Source organism: Physella acuta, unplaced genomic scaffold, assembly GCF_028476545.2.
Source record: "Physella acuta isolate Inbredline_101_S28 unplaced genomic scaffold, ASM2847654v3 ptg000805l, whole genome shotgun sequence".
NCBI classification, from domain to species: Eukaryota; Metazoa; Mollusca; class Gastropoda; family Physidae; genus Physella; species Physella acuta.
The window spans coordinates 564,271-587,753 of NW_026732323.1; the positions used below are offsets into that span (position 1 = coordinate 564,271).

Here is a 23,483-nt window from a genome sequence, read left to right on the forward strand (position 1 = left end):
AACCATCTCACCCAGCAAAGGATGGGGAGAGCTAATCTAAACAAACCACCCAGCAAAGGATGGGGAGAGCTAATCTAAACAGACAATCCCACAAAGGATGGGGAGAGCTAATCTAAACAAACCATCTCACCCAGCAAAGGATGGGGAGAGCTAATCTAAACAAACCATCCCACCCAGCAAAGAATGGGGAGAGCTAATCTAAACAAACCATCCGACAAAGGATGGGGAGAGCTAAACTAAGCAAACCATCCCACCCAGCAAAGGATGGGGAGAGCTAATCTAAACAAACCATCCCACCCAGCAAAGGATGGGGAGAGCTAATCTAAACAAACCATCCCACCCAGCAAAGGATGGGGAGAGCTAATCTAAACAAACCATCCCACCCAGCAAAGGATGGGGAGAGCTAATCTAAACAAACCATCCCACCCAGCAAAGGATGGGGAGAGCTAATCTAAACAAACCATCCCACCCAGCAAAGGATGGGGAGAGCTAATCTAAACAAACCATCCCACCCAGCAAAGAATGGGGAGAGCTAATCTAAACAAACCATCCCACAAAGGATGGGGAGAGCTAATCTAAACAAACCATCCCACAAAGGATGGGGAGAGCTAATCTAAACAAACCATCCCACCCAGCAAAGGATGGGGAGAGCTAATCTAAACAAACCATCCCACCCAGCAAAGGATGGGGGAGAGCTAATCTAAACAAACCATCCCACCCAGCAAAGGATGGGGAGAGCTAATCTAAACAAACCATCCCACCCAGCAAAGGATGGGGAGAGCTAATCTAAGCAAAGGATGGGGAGAGCTAATCTAAACAAACCATCCCACCCAGCAAAGGATGGGGAGAGCTAATCTAAACAAACCATCCCACCCAGCAAAGGATGGGGAGAGCTAATCTAAACAAACCATCCCACCCAGCAAAGGATGGGGAGAGCTAATCTAAACAAACCATCCCACAAAGGATGGGGAGAGCTAATCTAAACAAACCATCCCACCCAGCAAATGATGGGGGGAGCTAATCTAAACAAACCATCGAACAAAGGATGGGGAGAGCTAATCTAAACAAACCATCCCACAAAGGATGGTGAGAGCTAATCTAAACAAACCATCCCACCCAGCAAAGGATGGGGAGAGCTAATCTAAACAAACCATCCCACCCAGCAAAGGATGGGGAGAGCTAATCTAAACAAACCATCCCACAAAGGATGGGGAGAGCTAATCTAAACAAACCATCCTACCCAGCAAAGGATGGGGAGAGCTAATCTAAACAAACCATCCCACCCAGCAAAGGATGGGGAGAGCTAATCTAAACAAACCATCCCACCCAGCAAAGGATGAGGAGAGCTAATCTAAACAAACCATCCCACCCAGCAAAGGATGGTGAGAGCTAATCTAAACAAACCATCCCACCCAGCAAAGGATGGGGAGAGCTAATCTAAACAAACCATCCCACCCAGCAAAGGATGGGGAGAGCTAATCTAAACAAACCATCCGACAAAGGATGGGGAGAGCTAATCTAAACAAACAATCCGACAAAGGATGGGAAGAGCTAATCTAAACAAACCATCCCACAAAGGATGGGGAGAGCTAATCTAAACAAACCATCCCACCCATCAAAGGATGGGGAGAGCTAATCTAAACAAACCATCCCACCCAGCAAAGGATGGGGAGAGCTAATCTAAGCAAAGGATGGGGAGAGCTAATCTAAACAAACCATCCCACCCAGCAAAGGATGGGGAGAGCTAATCTAAACAAACCATCCCACCCAGCAAAGGATGGGGAGAGCTAATCTAAGCAAAGGATGGGGAGAGCTAATCTAAACAAACCATCCCACCCAGCAAAGGATGGGGAGAGCTAATCTAAACAAACCATCCCACAAAGGATGGGGAGAGCTAATCTAAACAAACCATCCCACCCAGCAAAGGATGGGGAGAGCTAATCTAAACAAACCATCCCACCCAGCAAAGGATGGGGAGAGCTAATCTAAACAAACCATCCCACCCAGCAAAGGATGTGGAGAGCTTATCTAAACAAACCATCCCACCCAGCAAAGGATGGGGAGAGCTAATCTAAACAAACCATCCCATCCAGCAAAGGATGGGGAGAGCTAATCTAAACAAACCATCCCACAAAGGATGGGGAGAGCTAATCTAAACAAACCACCCCACAAAGGATGGGGAGAGCTAATCTAAACAAACCATCCCACCCAGCAAAGAATGGGGAGAGCTAATCTAAACAAACCATCCCACCCAGCAAAGGATGGGGAGAGCTAATCTAAACAAACCATCCCACCCAGCAAAGGATGGGGAGAGCTTATCTAAACAAACCATCCGACAAAGTTAGTGCTGCAGTTTATAACAAATTCATTGTTTAATTTAAGTTTTAGGTTTTCGTTACATTTGCTTAGATCTCTCATAAACTTTCATTTTACAAAAAAATTAACTACTTTAAAATATTTTATTGAAGACTCTTTTAGGGTCATCCATAAATGACGTCACACTTTTTTGACGATTTTTACCTCTACCCCTCGTCTCCGTCACACATTGTCCCAAAAAGCCAGACACCCCCCCTCCTCTAAAATGACGTCACATCTCAGCCTACAACCCACCTCAAAATTGCATTTGAATTTTTCTTAAAACATCGAAATTTTCCAAAATTCTTGTCTGAACTCTCAATTTTTATTACAATTTATTAAAACCGTTTTCAAAAACGCGAAATAACGGCTAAAATTCGTTTTTTAACATTGCTTTTTATAATGCAAAAGTATGACGTCCCACCATCAGATCCCTCCTCCCCCTCATAACACCGTCACAAAATTACGGACCCCCCTCCCCCATACGAGTGTGACGTCGTTTATGGACGACCCTTTTTTTAAAAAGGTAAAATTACATTATTGATTGGCACACCATGATATGTTTGAAAATTCGCATACATGAATAAACGAACGATCTCAAAACAGATAGAACTTAATAACCTCTTAAATCGATCTGATGAAAAAATGTGCTACATTTGATGACTACATTGATGTACCAGTCATGACATCATACTTTGCCTCAAACTCCTTTCTTGAATGAATATTCCTTCATTTTATTAACCTTACCATTACTATGATATTTTAAATTATTATTTTTTAAACTTGTATTAAAGTTTTATGAACTTCTATTATAATTTCATAAAATATTTTTTTTATAATTTTATCATCGTGTATAATAATTGTATATTTTCACATTAAATACGAACACCATTCTTCGATGTATTGCAGCCTGGTATGAAAACTTCTGAAAAAAAAACCCACTTAAAAGATGGGCTGTTAAAACATCAGACTGCTGGCCGATTGAACCATGGCGAGATAACGAGTCGATGCTCAACAAACGTAATCCTGCTAATGGCTAAAACAACTGACAAAAACGGCCATCAGTTTCCTACTGTCCCCGTGTTTTATGGCGCATCAGCCTCTGTTAGAGTGTGAAACATATCAGCCTCTGTTAGAGTGTGAAACACATCAGCCTCTATTAGTGTGAAACAACGACCTCTGTAAACGGTGCTAACGTGCCCGTCGTAATGGAAGTCTTAAAGGGTTATGGTGGTTAAAGTGATACCATTAAAAGATTACATCCCCTGTTTAACGACGGAGTTATCGGTCTTTTAACGAGAGAGGTGAATTTATCTAGAGAAATCTTCCATTTATGGGCGGAAAAAAAAGAAACTTCTCCAATTATAAATTGGAATGTTTTGTTATAAAGTTCAAAGTTCGCGCACAGAATGTTATAAGACATAAGAACCAATTATATAACACATTAACGATTTAAAGTAATTCTCATACCACTTTCCATTAAGTGATCTGTTAAATCCATTATTTGAAGCATGCTCTCTTGCGACAAAACAGCACGCTACATTTTATTTTATATAAATAATGGTTAAGCCTTAAGCTGTGTTTGCAGTTAATGTGTAAGCATGGTGCGTAATCCCGTCCTATTAGAAATAGAATACAGGGAATTAAAAACATTGTTGTAAACCGTTCTTTATCCCAACACCTAGCCCATACAACTCAACATATGCCAAATACCTTATCGGAATATGTAAAAGTAATTTCAATCTTTTACGTCACTGATCTAATTACGCTTTCTGTCAAAACAAAATGTATTACGTTTAGTTGTTTTATTTTCCGTCTTTCGTTATTTTATGATACTTTTGTTTATATTATAAACAATGGGCTATTAATATATATAAATTTGATCAGGCGGTGTATAAAACAACAGCGTCCTTGACACGTAATCGAAGAGATCGATCACGCATCCAATCACATTGAACAGCTATATCTGCAGCTCTCGACAGACCCAATGTTGAAGGCGGTAACTTCACCCAAGGGAAATAATTTGAAACCGCCCGAGTAACGGAACCTGTAACTGGGACCACCCAGTTGAAAACATTCGTAGTTTAGAAAGGAATTTATTTTATAAACATCGTAAATCTATAGTACAATAAATGATTGATGCTGAGATTTATCGTTGTAGGTTGTACGATCAAATATGGCTCATGATTTTTTTAAATATATATTTTTTTACAGATTTGAGATTTTTCTAATATTCGCATTAAGTAAATTATTTTTTTTTAAATACAAGGACATATCAATCAGTGGTAACGATTGTAATCTCTTTGCAAAATTTTAACAGTCAACTAGAAATCCTTAAAGAAATAAAAACTTTAAAAAGTTACATTAACAAATCATTTTATCGTCACCCCATGCCCTATTCGTCATCGCAATCCTTCATAATACCCCTCCCCCAATCCCTGCCTCTTTCTTTGCCCAGTCCCTTTTTACCAGTCTAGCTCCATACCAGTCCTTATCAACCAGTCCCTCACTAATCCAAATCTCAACAATCACAATTCCTCACTAATCAACCTCTCCACAATCCCAGTTAATCACTAATCCAGCTCTCCGGAACCCCAGTCCCATTTCATTCCTATTTGTCCCTTTCAAATTAAAATAATTAACAAGTGCCATACAAGACCAAAGGCACAGTCCCTCATCTCATTCCTCACATTCCATTCCCTTTCCCTCAAACATCTCTTTCTAGAACATTTCAATTTTCTTCAACTACATTCAAGTCTCACCCTACCACCACACTCTTCTGCCCACACCAAATCTACTTTCACAATTGACATCACACATCTCCCCCACAACAAACCTACTCTCACAATTGACATCACAAATCTCCCCCACAACAAACCTACTCTCACAATTGACATCACAAATCTCCCCCACAACAAACCTACTCTCACAATTGACATCACAAATCTCCCCCACAACAAACCTACTCTCACAATTGACATCACAAATCTCCCCCACAACAAACCTACTCTCACAATTGACATCACAAATCTCCCCCACAACAAACCTACTCTCACAATTGACATCACAAATCTCCCCCACAACAAACCTACTCTCACAATTGACATCACAAATCTCCCCCACAACAAACCTACTCTCACAATTGACATCACAAATCTCCCCCACAACAAACCTACTCTCACAATTGACATCACAAATCTCCCCCACAACAAACCTACTCTCACAATTGACATCACAAATCTCCCCCACAACAAACCTACTCTCACAATTGACATCACACATCTCTCCCACACATATCAAACCTACTCTCACAATTGACATCACACATCTCCCCCACAACAAACCTACTCTCACAATTGACATCACACATCTCTCCCACACATATCAAACCTACTCTCACAATTGACAGCACACATCTCCCCCACACCAAACCTACTCTCACTATTGACATCACACATCTCTCCCACACATATCAAACCTACTCTCACAATTGACATCACACATCTTCCCCCACACACTTAACCTACTCTCACACCTGAAATCACACATATCTCCCCACACCAAATCTACTCTCACAATTGACATCACACATTCTCCCACACACTTAACCTACTCTCACACCTGAAATCACACATCTCCCCACCCCCCCCTCCACATTACACACTTTTATTAAATTCGCCTGTTTGTCGCAAACCAATTTAATTGAATTTGAAGTACTGTTTCGATCGTCGACCATGAAATCACCAGGCACCAACATCACAGTTCAGCGGTGACCCAACCCTAGTCAATCTCCTATTGATTTTAACCAATACAGTTATTTGATTGGTTTTTTTTTTACATGGATCATTTGGTAGGTTTTGTAAATTTAAAAACAAAATCTGCTTCGATCAGATAGGTTATTACAATAAATAAACAGTGTGGTGTGTATCTGACACTGCTGTGTAGTGTGTCTTACCAGAGGCGTAGCGAGGGGGGTATATATGTCCCTGGGCACCGACCTTAGGGGGCGCCAAAATGGGTTGGAAAAACAAATTAAAATGTCATTTTAGCTGCATTTTTGCATTATAAATAGTTTGAGGAAGGAAGTGCAGATCGAAATTTTGAGGGGGGGGGGGGGTGCAAATCGAAAAAAAATTCCCGAGGGGGGGGGGGAGCGCCAAATTGAAAGTTTGTCCCCCGGCGCCGGGAAGGGTCGCTACGCTTCTGTGTCTTACACAGTGTGTTGTGTGTCTGACACTTTTGTGTGCAGGTCTGACACAGCGTACTGAGTGTTTGTTGTGTGTCTGACACGTTGTTTGAATGTCTGACACAGTGTGTTGTTTTTCTGACACGTTGTCTTGTGTGTCAACACGGCCAGGTGTGATCAGGTCCTACACAGTGTGTTGTTTCTATACCGTCATGTACCTCCATTAAACAACATACACGGTTCACTGTTTCAAGAATAACAGTGAACGTATCTTATAACTCGTAATGTATCATCTTTCAAAACATGTTTCCCCATTCAAAGATTACATGACGCTGTATATTTAAGGTTATTTTTTGAAGTTGTCATTTGTAGTGTCCGGTCTTTAAACGTCAGGTAAACTCTACATCACCTGACTTACCAAGATGGGCTGCTAACTTCCCCGGGCCACCACGTGATACTGGCCATTAAACTATCGACACCACCCCTCCCCCCTTACCTGAGACCAATCCACGTAATAAAATGTGATAGTTCTACACAAATGACTAAAACATCTTAACTTAACAATCGCTTTGTCAGCGAATGCCATTCAATTGAGCAATTATTATGTGCACTTTCAATTTTTTGAGCATCAAATGGGTACAAAAAATGTAGTTCAAAGCCATGGGAAACTGGCCTACAATTCATGTTGGTATTTTTTTTCTATAATCAATTTTATTTTTTGCAACTGTTTGAAATAATCGAGTCGTATCAAGTAATGATTGGAAGATTACCAAATCATGCAGATCATTACGTAATTATTTGATATAGCTTGCGGAGCGGGAGGAAAGCGAACAGCAGAGGCGTAGCGAGGGGGGGGGCGGGGGGGGGGGGGGCGGACCGCACCGGGTGACACCATTTAGGGGGGTGACACCAAGGCAAAAAATAGCAAAGTATATAGAGAAAAAGTTGAGGTGGGGTTGCAAATCGAAAGTTTGAGGGGGGGGGGGGGTGCAAATCGAAAAATTGACCTCCGACCTCACTCCGCCACTGGGGAACAGTATTACAGTATTTGAATCATATTGTAATAGAATTTAACCTTAAACTGTATCACGTTGTTCTAAAACTGTTGCATCACAGCTATTAATGTTAGACAGGCCTAAATGGGGTCACATGATGTCATTTACATTTGAGCCGTCCCTCTGCGTAATTAACGTTCGTACAATTAACTGACAGCTAATTAGTCGCCTGCGTAGCAGTCTTCTATTTTATATTATTCACACAAGGGGTTTAATTAGGAGAAACTTCACTCAATCAAACCAAGTGAACAGTATCGACTTCTCTTTAATTAAGCGTCGTTTCATTAAGTCGGATCGTTTCGATATTTTTACAAGCACAGTTGGGGTCGCACGTTTCAAATGTTAAATGATCTGCCAGATAAAGTTAAGCGTCTTGTGGCCAACTATAATTTAAATTATCAACTGACGCGTCAAATGATCTCACGAACAGACGAAACACTAACGTTAGAACAACAGGGTTCCAGCTATCTTCTACATCTTCGTCCTTAAATTTAGTGTTAGAAGAAATCCCCTCTAGCACAATTAAGTATACGTGTCAAATGGTTATGCGCCATTGAGGCTTTTCTTTCTGGATTTGCATCCGTATCTTTTGCACAAACAAGAACAAACTACACGGCAGTATTTGTTTGATTTTGGAGTTCCAGCAATGAAACTCAACTTTTCCTATAGAATTATTCTCCTTAGATTATATATATATATATATATATATATATATATATATATATATATATATATATATATATATATATATATATATATACATATATATATATATATACATATACATATACATATATATATATATATATATATATATATATATATATATAAATAAATATATATATATATATATATATATATATATATAAATATATATATATATATATATATATATATATATATATATATATATATATATATATATATATATATATAGATCCTCTGGTATTCATCTCTTCGTTGCGTAATTCACATTTTGTCAATTCCTGTCAAATACATTTAACGGACCTTGCTAAAGAACACTTTTAAGTTAGTTTTGATATTTTGTGTAAACGGGAAAATAATTTGTATTGATTCTATCAGTGATCGATAGCACGAGGCCAATATTATCAAACAGCTTGGAGGGGGGGGGGGGGGAGGGAGAGGCCGATGACGTCATAACTCAATTGATCGATGAGGTAATATCTGAGAGAGGACGAAATGAATCGCCACTGTTTATTCAAACATTATTCTACCTGGGAGATCGCTCGAGCTTTTCCAGGTGTTTAGAACTCACAGCGCGTGGGGTCGATTTCAATCACAATCTAGAGATTGTGGGCAGGTGTTTGGTCACATTCAGCGACCTGTGTGGTTGTGTGGTTGGGTCAAATATTTGGTCACATTCAGCGACCTGTGTGGTTGTGTGGTTGGGTCAAATATTTGGTCACATTCAGCGACCTGTGTGGTTGTGTGGTTGGGTCAAATATTTGGTCACATTCAGCGACCTGTGTGGTTGTGTGGTTGGGTCAAATATTTGGTCACATTCAGCGACCTGTGTGGTTGTGTGGTTGGGTCAAATATTTGGTCACATTCAGCGACCTGTGTGGTTGTGTGGTTGGGTCAAATGTGTGGTCTTAGGTCAAGTGTTTGGTCACATTCAGTAACCTGTGTGGTTGTGTGGTTGGGTGAAATATTTGGTCTTAGGTCAAATATTTGGTCTTATGCCAAATATTTGGTTACATTCAGCAACCTGTGGGGTTGTGTGGTTGGGTCAAATATTTGGTCACATTCAGCGACCTGTGTGGTTGTGTGGTTGGGTCAAATGTGTGGTCTTAGGTCAAGTGTTTGGTCACATTCAGTAACCTGTGTGGTTGTGTGGTTGGGTGAAATATTTGGTCTTAGGTCTAATATTTGGTCTTAGGTCAAATATTTGGTCTTAGGTCAAATATTTGGTCTTATGTCAAATATTTGGTCTTAGGTCAAATATTTGGTCTTAGGTCAAATGTTTGGTCACATTCAGTAACCTGTGTGGTTGTGTGGTTGGGTGAAATATTTGGTCTTAGGTCAAATATTTGGTCTTAGGTCAAATATTTGGTCTTAGGTCAAATATTTGGTCTTATGTCAAATATTTGGTCTTAGGTCAAATATTTGGTCTTAGGTCAAATATTTGGTTACATTCAGCAACCTGTGGGGTGGGGTGGTTGGGTCAAATATTTGGTTTTAGGTCAAATATTTGGTCTTAGGTCAAATATTTGGTTACATTCAGCAACCTGTGGGGTTGGGTGGTTGGGTCAAATATTTGGTCTTTGGTCAAATATTTGGTCTTAGGTCAAATATTTGGTCTTAGGTCAAATATTTGGTCTTAGGTCAAATATTTGGTCTTAGGTCAAATATTTGGTCTTAGGTCAAATATTAGGTCTTAGGTCAAATATTTGGTTACATTCAGCAACCTGTTGGTTTGGGTGGTTGGGTCAAATATTTGGTCTTAGGTCAAATATTTGGTCTTAGGTCAAATATTTGGTCTTAGGTCAAATATTAGGTCACATTCAGCTACGTGTGTGGTTGAACCATAATTTCTACAAATGAACACATTCCGGCATCGCTATCTCCGTATTGGTACAATTACCCGCCTTAAAAACTCCAATAGTGCATTATCTCCTTGTCATTTCCCCTTCCCCATCACTCCAACTCATCATTTAGAGATTGGGCTATGTTAAGGATTAGTGGAGGAGACGTTAAGGATGGGGATTGCGTTTTGGTTAGGGCTATGATGAAGGCTGTGTTAGTTTAGGGATTGGGGTAGAGTTGTAGATATGGATAAGGATATGGGATTAGATATTCAGACGAATAGGGAAATAAATAGTGAGACGCAGACAAAAGAAACTCACCCCTTTGATAATATTCCCACATATATTGTGATCCGTGTGCAGCTCCTCCGTACGGTAGTAGTGCATGACCGTGGCGAAGATGCCCGGATGTCGGTCAAAGAAGTACTCGTTTCTCTCGGCGTCGTAGCTCTCGTCATTCTCCAGACTCCTGGCCAGACGAGACAGTCTGGTGCCCGGCTTCTTCAGAAGTGTGTGCGTCCAGGTTTCGAACACGGCACCGCCGACGTTGAGCTTGACGCGCCGGTTTCTGGTGGCGTTGGTGACGGCCGCCACAGCCGCCCGCCTGATCACTTCCATAGGTCACGTGATGAGGTCAGACGATGAAACGACACGCATCCTTGACCTTTGGAGTTTCGGGTTTGGAACTCTGCGAAAATAAAAATAAAATCACTTATTTAAGTGAATTGGGACTGCGTGGTCGATTGGTAGAGCATTGGACTACTAGCTTGAAAGCCTCGAGATCAGATCTTGGTTCTGACTTGTGACTGTAGGACGTCCCAGAGTTCGACCAGGTCTGATTGGTACATGATTTACGTTGGGGGAGATAAGGCGACTGGGCATAGTGCTGACCACGTCATACGTTCATTTGTCGAGGTCAAGAATCATATGAAGTCTACTTCATCTGCCCAACGGATCGCTAGATCAAAAAAGAAGTTTATTTCATTAATTAAGTGAATCAAATAGCCTAATTAAAACTTTCTACTATGTAACACCAGAAGAAATGCAACCTAACCATAGCTGAAGAAGTAAAAAAAGTTATTAAAATATTTTGAATAAAGTTGTCCAAGTTATAGTTATTGTAGTTCACTATTTCTTATAGCTTTTAAACTGAATGTTATAAATCTCAACCAGTATTAAAATAAGTGGTGTCATTTGAAAAATCTTTGCCCTAAACTAGAGACACAAAAAAAACTATAAACTGTGCTGCATTTTTTCATGACAAAAACTGAGTTTTCGTTTTTAGCCTGATTGTTTTTGTGTTTGTTTTTTAATGCTAAATAAATGGTTTGTGCTTTGGGGAAAATGTCAATTTAAAAGATGTGATAGGAAAGGAAAAAAAAAATTATAGATAGAATCAAGAATGTCTATCAAAGAAATAAGCATTCCCTCTGCATGTTTTTAAAATGTTTGATCAGCTGATGTATAGATGTACGTGGGCTTATATGTATATAGATATAATATGTCGGATGAGAATACAGAGCATTAAAAACATGGACCTTGAAATCTTAAAATACAAACAAAAGCACGGCATTTGTCCTATAAATAGGATACATTTGTTTAAAAAAAATCTTAGTGCGTGCTCTTTAGAGTGAGCTCCCCTTTGTTTGGGTCGCGTTGTTTACTTTGATAACTGTATTTTGTTATTGGGTCGCTTATAACAACTATTTGGATGGAGTGTCGTGTAGGCTGCTGGACGCTACGGTCACGTACACACATACACACTGCGATGTGTTCTCTCTCTCTCTCTTTCATCACATACATACTGAGATGTCTCTATCATCACATACGTACTTAGATGCCGTCTCTATCATCACATATACGATGAGATGTGTTCTCTCTATGAGTCTCATTACATACATATTTATATTTGTTCTCTGGTAAATATACATTTAATGTATAATTCTATTCCGTTTAGGATGAGGGGGTGGTGAACGTGCTTCAGGGGCCAGTGCCTCCCCCCCCCCCCCACACACACCATCGAAGAGATACCTGAAAGATCACATAATTATGTACTGAACCACTCACCAACAATACATTTCACCCCCTCCATAGGTATTTTATATCTTGAGCCCATCAAACATAGCACTAGCAACCATTAGCTGTTAAATCTAAGGTTGGACAACAACGCAATCCTCTTGTATTATCCAGTGATAAGCTATATACCGCCTTTTCCAGATATTAAAATTATTTAATACCATCACTAACTCGTCTTTGAGTTAATGGTGAGTTATTTAAATTACAGACTTTAAAAAAAACAACAACGTGAATTTCAAATGCACCTTCAGATTTGGAGTTCTGATTATGTGGAGTTCTCTGGCAACATGAATAAAATAAAGTTTACATTCGATCCTTGCATATTGATCTATTTGTTTTCTTTCGTTTCTAGGCAACGATCATTTCACACTAAGCCAACAAATGTTTGGTACCGCTTGCTTTTATTCCCACACATATTACAAGTATTACATTCAGCCATATGTTATTGTAAGGAAGTATTACATTTAACAACACGTTATTGTAAGATAGTATTAGACAGGGGCGTAGCGAGGGCGGGGCGGGGAGTGCGGGCCGCACCGGTGACAACATTTAGGTGGGTGACACCAAGGCAAAAAATTGCAAAATTTATAGAAGAAAAATGTTTTGTTTTGCCCGTTCAATTAATGGTTAATTAAAGTTAAATTAATTAGTCTTCTAAGTAAAAATAGAAAATTATAACAAGGGGGTGACACCATGACGTAAACGTGCTAACTTTAGAGACACATTGCTACATCCAACTACATTATTAACAAACTATAGATAAACATCGTTACTATTACGTCTCTAGTGATTAAAGCTTATTAAAATGCATGTATGCGTATGTGGCGCATATTTAAATTATAGGCCTATGTAGGCCAATACACACACACACACACACACATATATATATATATATATATATATATATATATATATATATATATATATATATATATATATATATATATATATATATATAAGTTTCTTGTAGGTGGGGGTGACACCACGATGTACCGCACCGGGTGACACCCGACCTAGCGACGCCACTCGTATTACATTCAACCATATGTTATTGTAAGGAAGTATACATTCAGCCATATGTTATTGTAAGAAAGTGTTACATTCAACCACACGTTATTGTAAGGAAGTATTACATTCAGCCAGACGTTATTGTAAGAAAGTATTATATTCAACCACACTTTATTGTGAGAATTTGTTACATTCAACCACACATTGTAAGAAAGTATTACATTCAATCATAACTTACTACAAGAAAGTATTACATTCAACGACAGATTTTCCCCATATCAATGGCTACCTGATTTGTACTTTCTATTTTAAATTAAACTTCTGTGTTAATAATGAATGTATCTGGTCCGACCATTTCCTGCTGTCATATTAACACCCGTTTTAAGTGTACAAGTTAACTATATATATTACACGTTTATATTAACGTTTATGTTATGTGTATGTTTATATCAATTTCATCGTTAAGCGTACAAGGTTATATACTTTTATTAGTCGTTAAAGTACATGTTATATATATTTGTTAATGTATATGTATGTATGGGGTGTGTATGCACGTGGTGTAACACAAATCATTCTCTCTATATTTTTTTATAATTTATTAAAATTGTATTAGATTTAGATATATCTTAGACCAACAAAGCATAATTTACATGATGTTCTTAAATTAAGTTACACAGGTATTGCTGTAATAAACTGCTTTTTAAGATAATATCAAAGAAACACGAAATGTTAGTGCAAACGTTTCACTGTAATTGATCAATAGTACTAGAACATTCAGAGTTAGTAATAAATATTCCACCAACCTTACGTTCAACGTACCCAAACAACTCAGCCTATTTATGTTAGTGAACTCTGTTTACGGGGAAAATCTCCCTGAACTCATCTGTTTCATCCGTCCATGTAACAGCGAACTTTGTTACCGGCGAACTGATACTAAATAATTCAACTGGTGGAACAGCCATCGCACGTGCGATCGGTTTAACCCTTGCACGTGGAAGGTGAGCGGCAACCGGTTTGTTGTGAGTTAGCGCTCTACTAGCGCCGTGAGAGCCGTCTTTAAAAAAGTCAATGGTGTCGTAATGTGTACCCCGTGTCGTTTAGAAGTGTGTCGTAATGTGTCCATTGTGTCGTTTAGAAGTGTGTCGTAATGTGTCAATTGTGTCGTTTAGAAGTGTGTCGTAATGTGTCCATTGTGTCGTTTAGAAGTGTGTCGTAATGTGTCCATTGTGTCGTTTAGAAGTGTCGTATTGTGTCCATTGTGTCGTTTAGAAGTGTGTCATGATGTGTCCATTGTGTCGTTTAGAAGTGTGTCGTAATGTGTCCATTGTTATTGGTAATGTGTCGTATAGAAGTGTGTTGTAATGTGTCCATTGTTATTGGTAATGTGTCGTTTCTTGAGTGTGTCGTAATGTGTCCAATGTGTCATTTAGTAGTGTGTCGTAATGTGTCCATTGTGTCGTTTAGAAGTGTGTCGTAATGTGTCCATTGTTATTGGTAATGTGTCGTTTCTTGAGAGTGTTCTAATATCTCATTAGTGTCCTAATGTGTCCAAGCGTGTTGTGTTTCAAGTGTGTCCTGACGTATCGTTCGTCTCGTGTGTCCAACGTCTCACCAACCAAGTGTGTCTTGGTGTGTCTCTTATCATTTCTCTGCAGATTTTCTCCACGTGTCGAGACAGACTGGAGAGTACAACATTCTAGCGGGGTCTAGTTGGCGGACACACAACATTTCTCTGGCGAAGCCTAGCGGTAGAGCACTAGACTGCTAACCCGAAAGTCTCGAGCTTGAAGTCCATTCAGTATTGATGGGTTCCTAATTCTCGTTAGAAACAAAAACAGCCGGATAAAGTGCTGACCGCACTATCCCTTCATATGCCGAGATCACAGAGACAGGTGAACTCTACTTTACTTGCCCCATAGGTTGTTAGGTTTGAAAAAAGAACCTACCCTGAAAATGATGTCACTAACCTCCCACCCGCATGACTAATCATAAAAAAAAACTCAATTGGTTTTCGACACAAAAAAACACTCCAGTTTGTGAGGACGTGACGTAATAAGATTTTTAAATCTAACACAACCATTCATTTATGCAAGTGGGTGTGAAGATTTCTCCACAAGTAAAACCAATTAAAAACGGCTTTGAATACAATCTTTGTTATACTCTCTAACCCCTTGCAATCTTTTTGTTTCAAGAGACTTAAACGGAACTGTGGTTTTCGGGTCTGTTATCGTTCTTTAAGCATCACTGCTAAAAAAAACTGTTGCTGTAAAATTGCTACCTGCGAAAAGAACCGTCTATTGTCATGAACAATGGCAATTCATACAAAGATGGTTGTTTGAAAATTCTGCAATAACCTTCTAGCATGTTCGCAGTCATTTTAGGTAAAACGCGGTTAGCACCCCCCCCCCCCTTTTTACCGCCCTTCCCAGCACCCCCACCAATTCACACACGCACACCATTTCACTTTGCACTAATAAAAATAAATGAAATCTAAAGAAAAATTCAGCCGACGCCTGTGAATACAGGCACTGCAACATTGTTGCGAACTAAAATAAACATTTTCGGAATGCTGCCTGAATAACATTTTGGTGGTACATCATTGTATACACTTAAACCTACGACAGACTTGTGTAGATGTTGTTATAAATCTAGGTACCCAACAGTACATCATTGTATACACTTAGACCTACGATATCACACATTCTTGTGTAGATGTTGTTATAAATCTAGGTACCCAACAGTACATCATTGTCTACACTTAGACCTACGACAATCTTGTGTAGATGTTGTTATAAATCTAGGTACCCAACAGTACATCATTGTATACACTTAGACCTACGATATCACACATTCTTGTGTAGATGTTGTTATAAATCTAGGTACCCAACAGTACATCTTTGTATACACTTAGACCTACGATAATCTTGTGTAGATGTTGTTATAAATCTAGGTACCCAACAGTACATCATTGTCTACACTTAGACCTACGACAATCTTGTGTAGATGTTGTTATAAATCTAGGTACCCAACAGTACATCATTGTATACACTTAGACCTACGATAATCTTGTGTAGATGTTGTTATAAATCTAGGTACCCAACAGTACATCATTGTATACACTTAGACCTACGATAATCTTGTGTAGATGTTGTTATAAATCTAGGTACCCAACAGTACATCATTGTATACACTTAGACCTACGACAATCTTGTGTAGATGTTGTTATAAATCTAGGTACCCAACAGTACATCATTGTATACACTTAGACCTACGATAATGTTGTGTAGATGTTGTTATAAATCTAGGTACCCTACAGTACATCATTGTATACACTTAGACCTACGATAATCTTGTGTAGATGTTGTTATAAATCTAGGTACCCAACAGTACATCATTGTATACACTTAGACCTACGATAATGTTGTGTAGATGTTGTTATAAATCTAGGTACCCAACAGTACATCATTGTATACACTTAGACCTACGATAATCTTGTGTAGATGTTGTTATAAATCTAGGTACCCAACAGTACATCATTGTATACACTTAGACCTACGATAATGTTGTGTAGATGTTGTTATAAATCTAGGTACCCTACAGTACATCATTGTATACACTTAGACCTACGACATCACACAGACTTGTGTAGATGTTGTTATAAACCTAGGTACCCAACAGTACATCATTGTATACACTTACACCTACGATAATGTTGTGTAGATGTTGTTATAAATCTAGGTACCCAACAGTACATCATTGTATACACTTAGACCTACGATAATGTTGTGTAGATGTTGTTATAAATCTAGGTACCCAACAGTACATCATTGTATACACTTAGACCTACGACATCACACAGACTTGTGTAGATGTTGTTATAAACCTAGGTACCCAACAGTACATCATTGTATACACTTACACCTACGATAATGTTGTGTAGATGTTGTTATAAATCTAGGTACCCAACAGTACATCATTGTATACACTTAGACCTACGGTATCACACATTCTTGTGTAGATGTTGTTATAAACCTAGGTACCCAACAGTACATCATTGTATACACTTAGATCTACGACAATCTTGTGTAGATGTTGTTATAAATCTAGGTACCCAACAGTACATCATTGTATACACTTAGACCTACGAGAATCTTGTGTAGATGCTGTTATAAATCTAGGTACTCAACAGTCAGTTATTTTTTTAAACTATTACCTAAACTACCAGAATTTTTTTCTGTTGTGAACTTGAAGCAGGAGGATAAAGACGTTTAACCGATGAATTACTTTAAATCACTGAGACTGATTTCAATCCCTAAAACACTAAGGAAATAAAAACGAGCGTATTTAGAAAAATACAACTTACCTTTTGAGAGTAGCCTCCCTTTTTATTATGAATAACAACAGGCTTAAAATGTCAACAGATTTTATACTTGTCCAGTAAAGCAAAAATTATAATGGAAATGACCGTTTCTCACATTAAAATACAATGACTAGTAAAGAATGTCTTCCAACTTAAAAAGTCAGTGGAATACAGTCGACTCGACATCTTGCTTGTACGCAATAACTTACTCCCCTTAAAATACCGCGGTAGTTGTGGGAGATATGGCTATAAGATCACATTGGAGTCAGGTAGAAAAAATCTGGAGGTATTTCCTGGAATAAAACAGAGCGACTACTGAGCCACGCGACAAGTGGGGCCGGCTATGGCAGGACGCTGGTGATGGGATTATTCTCAACACTATCGATTGGTACCGATTGATGCCGATTGATGCCTATTGGTACCGTTTGATGCCGATTGATGCCGATTGATGCCGATTGATGCCGATTGATGCCGATTGATGCCGATTGATGCCGATTGTTGCCGATTGATGCCGATTGATGCCGATTGATGCCGATTGGTGCCGATTGATGCCGGTTGATGCCGGTTGTTGCCGATTGATGCCGATTGATGCCGATTGATGCCGATTGATGCCGATTGATGCCGATTGATGCCAATTGATGCCGGTTGATGCCGATTGATGCCGATTGATGCCGATTGGTGCCGATTGATGCCGATTGATACCGATTGATGCCGATTGATGCCGGTTGATGCCGGTTGATGCCGATTGATGCCGGTTGTCGCAGGATGGTGTTTCACTTAGTTCGGTGGTCGTGGGTTCACGATTGTAAACCTCTTCTTATGTGGTTCGATGGTTAGAACCACTCGTACGATGAAACGATCATTTATTCCACTTTTCCTTGTACAAGAAAGTTTTCTTCGCATGTGGCGAGGGTTCACCTTGAAATGGGGAAGATGATTTATCCTGAATTATAATGGTCAGAGGCGTAGCGAGGGAGGGGGGGGGGGCGGACCGCACCGGGTGACACCATTTAGGGTGGTGACACCAAGGCAGAAAATAGCAAAATATATAGAGAAAAATTATAATTCCACTTTATTAAGTGATTAATTCGAGTGTTAAATAGTGTTTTTAGAGGTGCAAATCGAAAGTTTGAGGGGGGTGGGGGGTTGCAAATATGAGGGAGGTGCTGGGGGAGGTGCAAATCGAAAATTGAAAGTTTGTCCCCGGAAGGGTCGCTACGCCTCTGGAGGGGGGGGGGGTAGATGACACCATTAAGTGCCGCACCGGGTTACACCCGACCTCGCTACGCCACTGATAATGGTGCAAGGTTTCCAAGTGTTTTGATGCTGTGTAGTTGTATATAATCATTGTTACACATCACAAAAACAATATCATGTTTTCCAGTATTTAACTCAATTACTTCTAAGCTATCACCCACCTGTAAAATATGTGAATTGGTGCTCGATCTTAACTGACAATGTCTGTCTCGATTTCACCTGACAATGTCTCACAGTTACCTGATATCTGTCTTATAACTACCTGAAAGAACTGGAGTCTGTCTGTTACCTGATGTTTATCTCGCAGTGACCCGTTAATGTCTGTCTTTAAAGCCATCTTCTAAAGGACTCTACGATCTAGCTCTCTTTTATTTGTTCCTACTGTTTGAATGCATATTTTATCAAGTTTAACTGACGTTAGAATTGATTGCATGATAACGAACAACGAACGTGGTTTAGCCTGAATAATTATTTGACTAATACAATGCTGGACTGCTGAATGTCTATGGGAATTATTTATATTGGGTTTTCTTTGTAAGCTGGCTATTGTGAGTCCACTAGGGACATTTTCATCAAATGGCGACACTTCTAAAACCTTAAATGGATTACTGAAGCGTTTGATCTGCTCGACTGGTAACCTGTGGTCTGGAGTTCGAATCCCTGGTCCTAAAATGACGGGACCTTGACCATAAGAACGACTTCTTGCTGTTGAAAGCCCATTCATGCGATATCTTAACCATAGCCGTACTCCATCGTTATATAACCGGTAAAGGATCACTCATTTATGACATGAATTCACCTTATGAACACGAGTTTTGTATGTGTACATACTTTAAGATGTTAATACTGTTAGTTCATCTTTTCGGAATGTATGTTTTATTGTGTCAAGAAATAAACCGGGAGTGATCTCCCCTAAACTTTCTCGAATATTCTAATATAACACTACGGGGGATGGCAACTCGGGATATAGACTTCTAGACATGATTTTTAATCCGTTTTAATTACTCAATTTTTAAAAAAATAGAATGTAATCTCGTAGAAAAAAGAAATGCACACCAAGTGAACGCTAAATAAAGATGTGCATAATAGTGCGCAATATTATTAGTACTTTATAAATTTACATGCGTTTTTTGAGAAATCGGAAATAGCGTAAATAAGTACTTCCGGTAAACGGAAATTACTTAAAATTTGACAGAAGGTAGAAAATTAGATCTTTTACTTACATATCAAATTTCATTTATCTATCTGAAATAGTATTCAAGTTATAGGCTTTTGAAAAATTCAAAGTAGAAAAAGTACCACTTCCGGTTATCGGAAATCGCTCAAAAGTTGATATGGATCTACGATTTTGATATAATACTTATATATGAAATTTCATCAACCTAGCTGTAACGGTACTAAAGTTATCGTGTTTACACACACACACACACACACACACAGACACACACACACAGACACACAGACATACGGACAAGATTGCAAAATTATGTTTTTCCGTATCAGTGAGGTGTAAAACGTCGAGATTTGTAAAAATCTCGATTTTTTTTTTGCACGATTACAATACTTTCTCTATACTTCGTATAAAGTTTTAATTCATTGAGTTGCGGCCCCTGTGGATTAAGTTGTGTTTAATGCTCTTGTGAGCGATTTTACCTGGGTAAAATATGGGTAGTTTCGTGCCTAGCCGTGTCAGTCACACACAAGGCTGCTGTCTGTGAACACGGTGACGGTACCAAGATGTAGACCTAATGAAGGGCTACAGTTTTCTTCTATGTTTTCTTTTTGGGCTTCCTGTTCGTTTGGTAGTCATCTGTAATCGTCGTACTACTTTGTTCTGCATCGCCGTCATATCTCGATGTAGTGAATAAATCCAGTACTTGACAACAATTGTCGGTGTCAGTGTGTATTAAATCTCAGGGTCAGCCCGTCTTAACCATAACACCTCAGTGGGTAAAAGCATTCCCACTGAGTGAGTGTTATATATATATATATATATATATATATATATATATATATATATATATATATATATATATATATATATATATATATATATAAGCATGTATATACGCATGTGTGTATGTATTAACATATATTTTTAAAATGTATTTAATTTTTTACCTCCCCCCCCCCATACATGGATTAACACATACGTTATTAAGATTCTCAACCAAACCGTTTACCTAAGGCATATTTTGCAAAGTTGAGTTAATGTAACTGCCCCACACTCACCCCCCCCCCCCCCACCCCCACGTCGATTGCTTTAAACTACTCCGATATAATACTAACGATTTCTATCTATAGTCGGTTATAAATTCAGCTTGATGTAGCTTGTATTCTCTATCATTAGCACCCCCCATCCCCCACCCCTCCACCCTTGTCGGGATTTGTCAAATTTGCTCTTAAAAGATTTTTAACACTCTAATTAACCACTTAATTAAGTGGAATTATCATTTTTTCTGTATATACTTTGCTGTTTTTTGCATTGGTGTCACCTCCCTAAATAGTGTCACCCAGTGCGGTCCTCTCCCCCCCCCCCCCCCGCTCTCTCTCTCGCTACGCCTCTACTCACTAACATGCTTGTTAGAACATACACACACAGATAATATACAATTTAGAGTTTCAATTTACTACAAGCAACAGTCGTAAAACAAACCCTTGCACAACATGAACAATTATAGAATGTTCTATAATTGTATTTTAGTTTTTATTTGGATAAATGTTATAATTAGAAGCAGTGTAATTCACATGTTTAAATAACACTTTATCCATAAAAAGCTTTAGCTGTTACTTAAATTCTTCCATATTTTAAAGCAAATCTAGGCAATTTTGACCACAGGGGGGTTAGGATATATGGTCTTGACCAGCAGCCCGTCACCCTTATCAGAGGCAATCCAGTTAAAAAAGTTGAACCGGTACTTGGTAGTACCAGGTCTCTGTAAATGAAAAACAAAATGTAGCTATTATTTAGGTATCATTGAAAGGTATCATCATAGAAACCTACAGAATTCAAATATACAGCAATGTTACAAACTAATCCAACAGAAACCAACAAGTAGACATTTCACCGATACGTATATATATATATATATATATATATATATATATATATATATATATATATATATATATATATATATATATATATATATATATAATCAATAGTTTCTACTGCAAAGAGTCGAATATACGTGATTTGCATTGCAGACTTCTTTATGTTGATTTTACACAATCTTAAATCTTTTTTCTAACTCTTTCTCATTAGACTGAGCCACTGTTTCACTTGTAATATTGCCTATTAAACATTAAAAAAACAATTAGAACTGTTTTTAAAAAACTCACAATGTCTGTGTCATTGACAGCTGCCACTCTCTGATCGATATCAACCTAAGAAAATTTTCCGGATAAAAGGAAATTTAACCATATTTGTTCATATTAATGAATAAAGTATGTTTGGATTAATAAAAAAATGTAAAGTTATGTTATGCCTTTAGACGACTCAATTAAAAAATTGAACTTAAGAACAGCGTATTGTTACAACCGATGGTAATTCAAGATTGACCATTGTAAATTTATAATTAAAGCTGGAATAGTATTACTCACATAGTCAAGGAACCAGCCTGGATCGCTGCCGATGTTATTGTGTCCTATCTCGATAGAGTGAACCCTCCCAACGTTTTGAGTGTATACCTTGGGAAATATGCACAAACAAATTATTTTTCACGAGAAAGTAGAGATTTAAATAAACCAGCCAATTAAAATCATCGTTACAAATATATTGGTACTAAGAAAAGTTTTAAAATAGAACTTGACCAATATTCAAATACCCTCGACTCCAGTGAGTAAAAACAAATTAATATCAAAATATTAAGGAAAATAGAATCTTGTGTCGGGACATAATTCCAATCATAAACTCACATAACCCTTAGGCGTGTAAATGTAAGATACTGTTTGGTGATTTATTTATTTTTAAATTATTATACATCCTATTAAGCGAAAGTTGATTTCACATGACATAGTCATCAAATCATGAGCGTCGTGTCAAGTTTAAAAAACATCGGTTCGGGAGAAGTGAGTTAAAATTCGTTCGCAAGCTTCAGCCTATGACGGAAGGATGTACGAAGACATACTTGACAAGGAATCAGTTTAGATCTCTCACCGAAAACATGTCCGTGTCGCCCCTCTCAAAATTGTCGTCGGACTGACTAAGAAAGAAGTATCTGCCAGTCGAACCGAAGGAGCCTTTCATATTAAGGAATACCTTAGCATCAGTGCCGGCTTTGAATTTGTTACCGGTTTTTATAGATATCGTGTAAAAGATATCTTTAGAACACGCTGCTGAAAATGAAAGAAAATACACACACACACAAATATATATATATATATATATATATATATATATATATATATATATATATATGTATATATATATATATATATATATATATATATATATATATATATACCAATACCTACACCGATACCTACACCCACGACTACACCTACACATACTTGTATGACTGCACCTACAACGTCATCTACTTCTACTTCTACACTTTAACAACCACCTACACCTTGCCTACACCTACGTCTACACCTACGCTTACACCTAAATAACACTTACACTCACACTCAAATCT

The 23,483-nt window shown here is 38.3% G+C and overlaps 2 protein-coding genes across 2 annotated transcripts in view; both read right to left on the reverse strand.

Annotated features, from left to right (window-relative positions):
• The window catches only part of LOC131951255 (potassium voltage-gated channel protein Shaw-like), a 37,013-nt gene extending 22,884 nt beyond the window's left edge, over positions 1-14,129 (reverse strand). Inside the window, exons 1-2 of the mRNA XM_059313609.1 lie at positions 14,046-14,129; positions 10,464-10,830 (exon numbers count right to left, since the gene is read on the reverse strand). Coding sequence (XP_059169592.1) covers positions 10,464-10,760 — 297 coding nt within the window. The 5' untranslated portion in view covers positions 10,761-10,830; positions 14,046-14,129. The remainder of the gene's footprint in view (positions 1-10,463; positions 10,831-14,045) is intronic.
• A 7,511-nt stretch (positions 14,130-21,640) lies between these two features.
• LOC131951239 (lipoxygenase homology domain-containing protein 1-like) lies at positions 21,641-23,163 on the reverse strand. Its single transcript, XM_059313581.1, has 4 exons — positions 23,003-23,163; positions 22,447-22,533; positions 22,186-22,230; positions 21,641-21,779 (listed from the first exon to the last, which is right to left on the reverse strand). Exons 1-4 carry the CDS (start codon positions 23,090-23,092, stop codon positions 21,663-21,665), a joined length of 339 nt encoding a protein of 112 aa, XP_059169564.1. The 5' UTR covers positions 23,093-23,163; the 3' UTR covers positions 21,641-21,662.
• Positions 23,164-23,483: the final 320 nt, after the last annotated feature.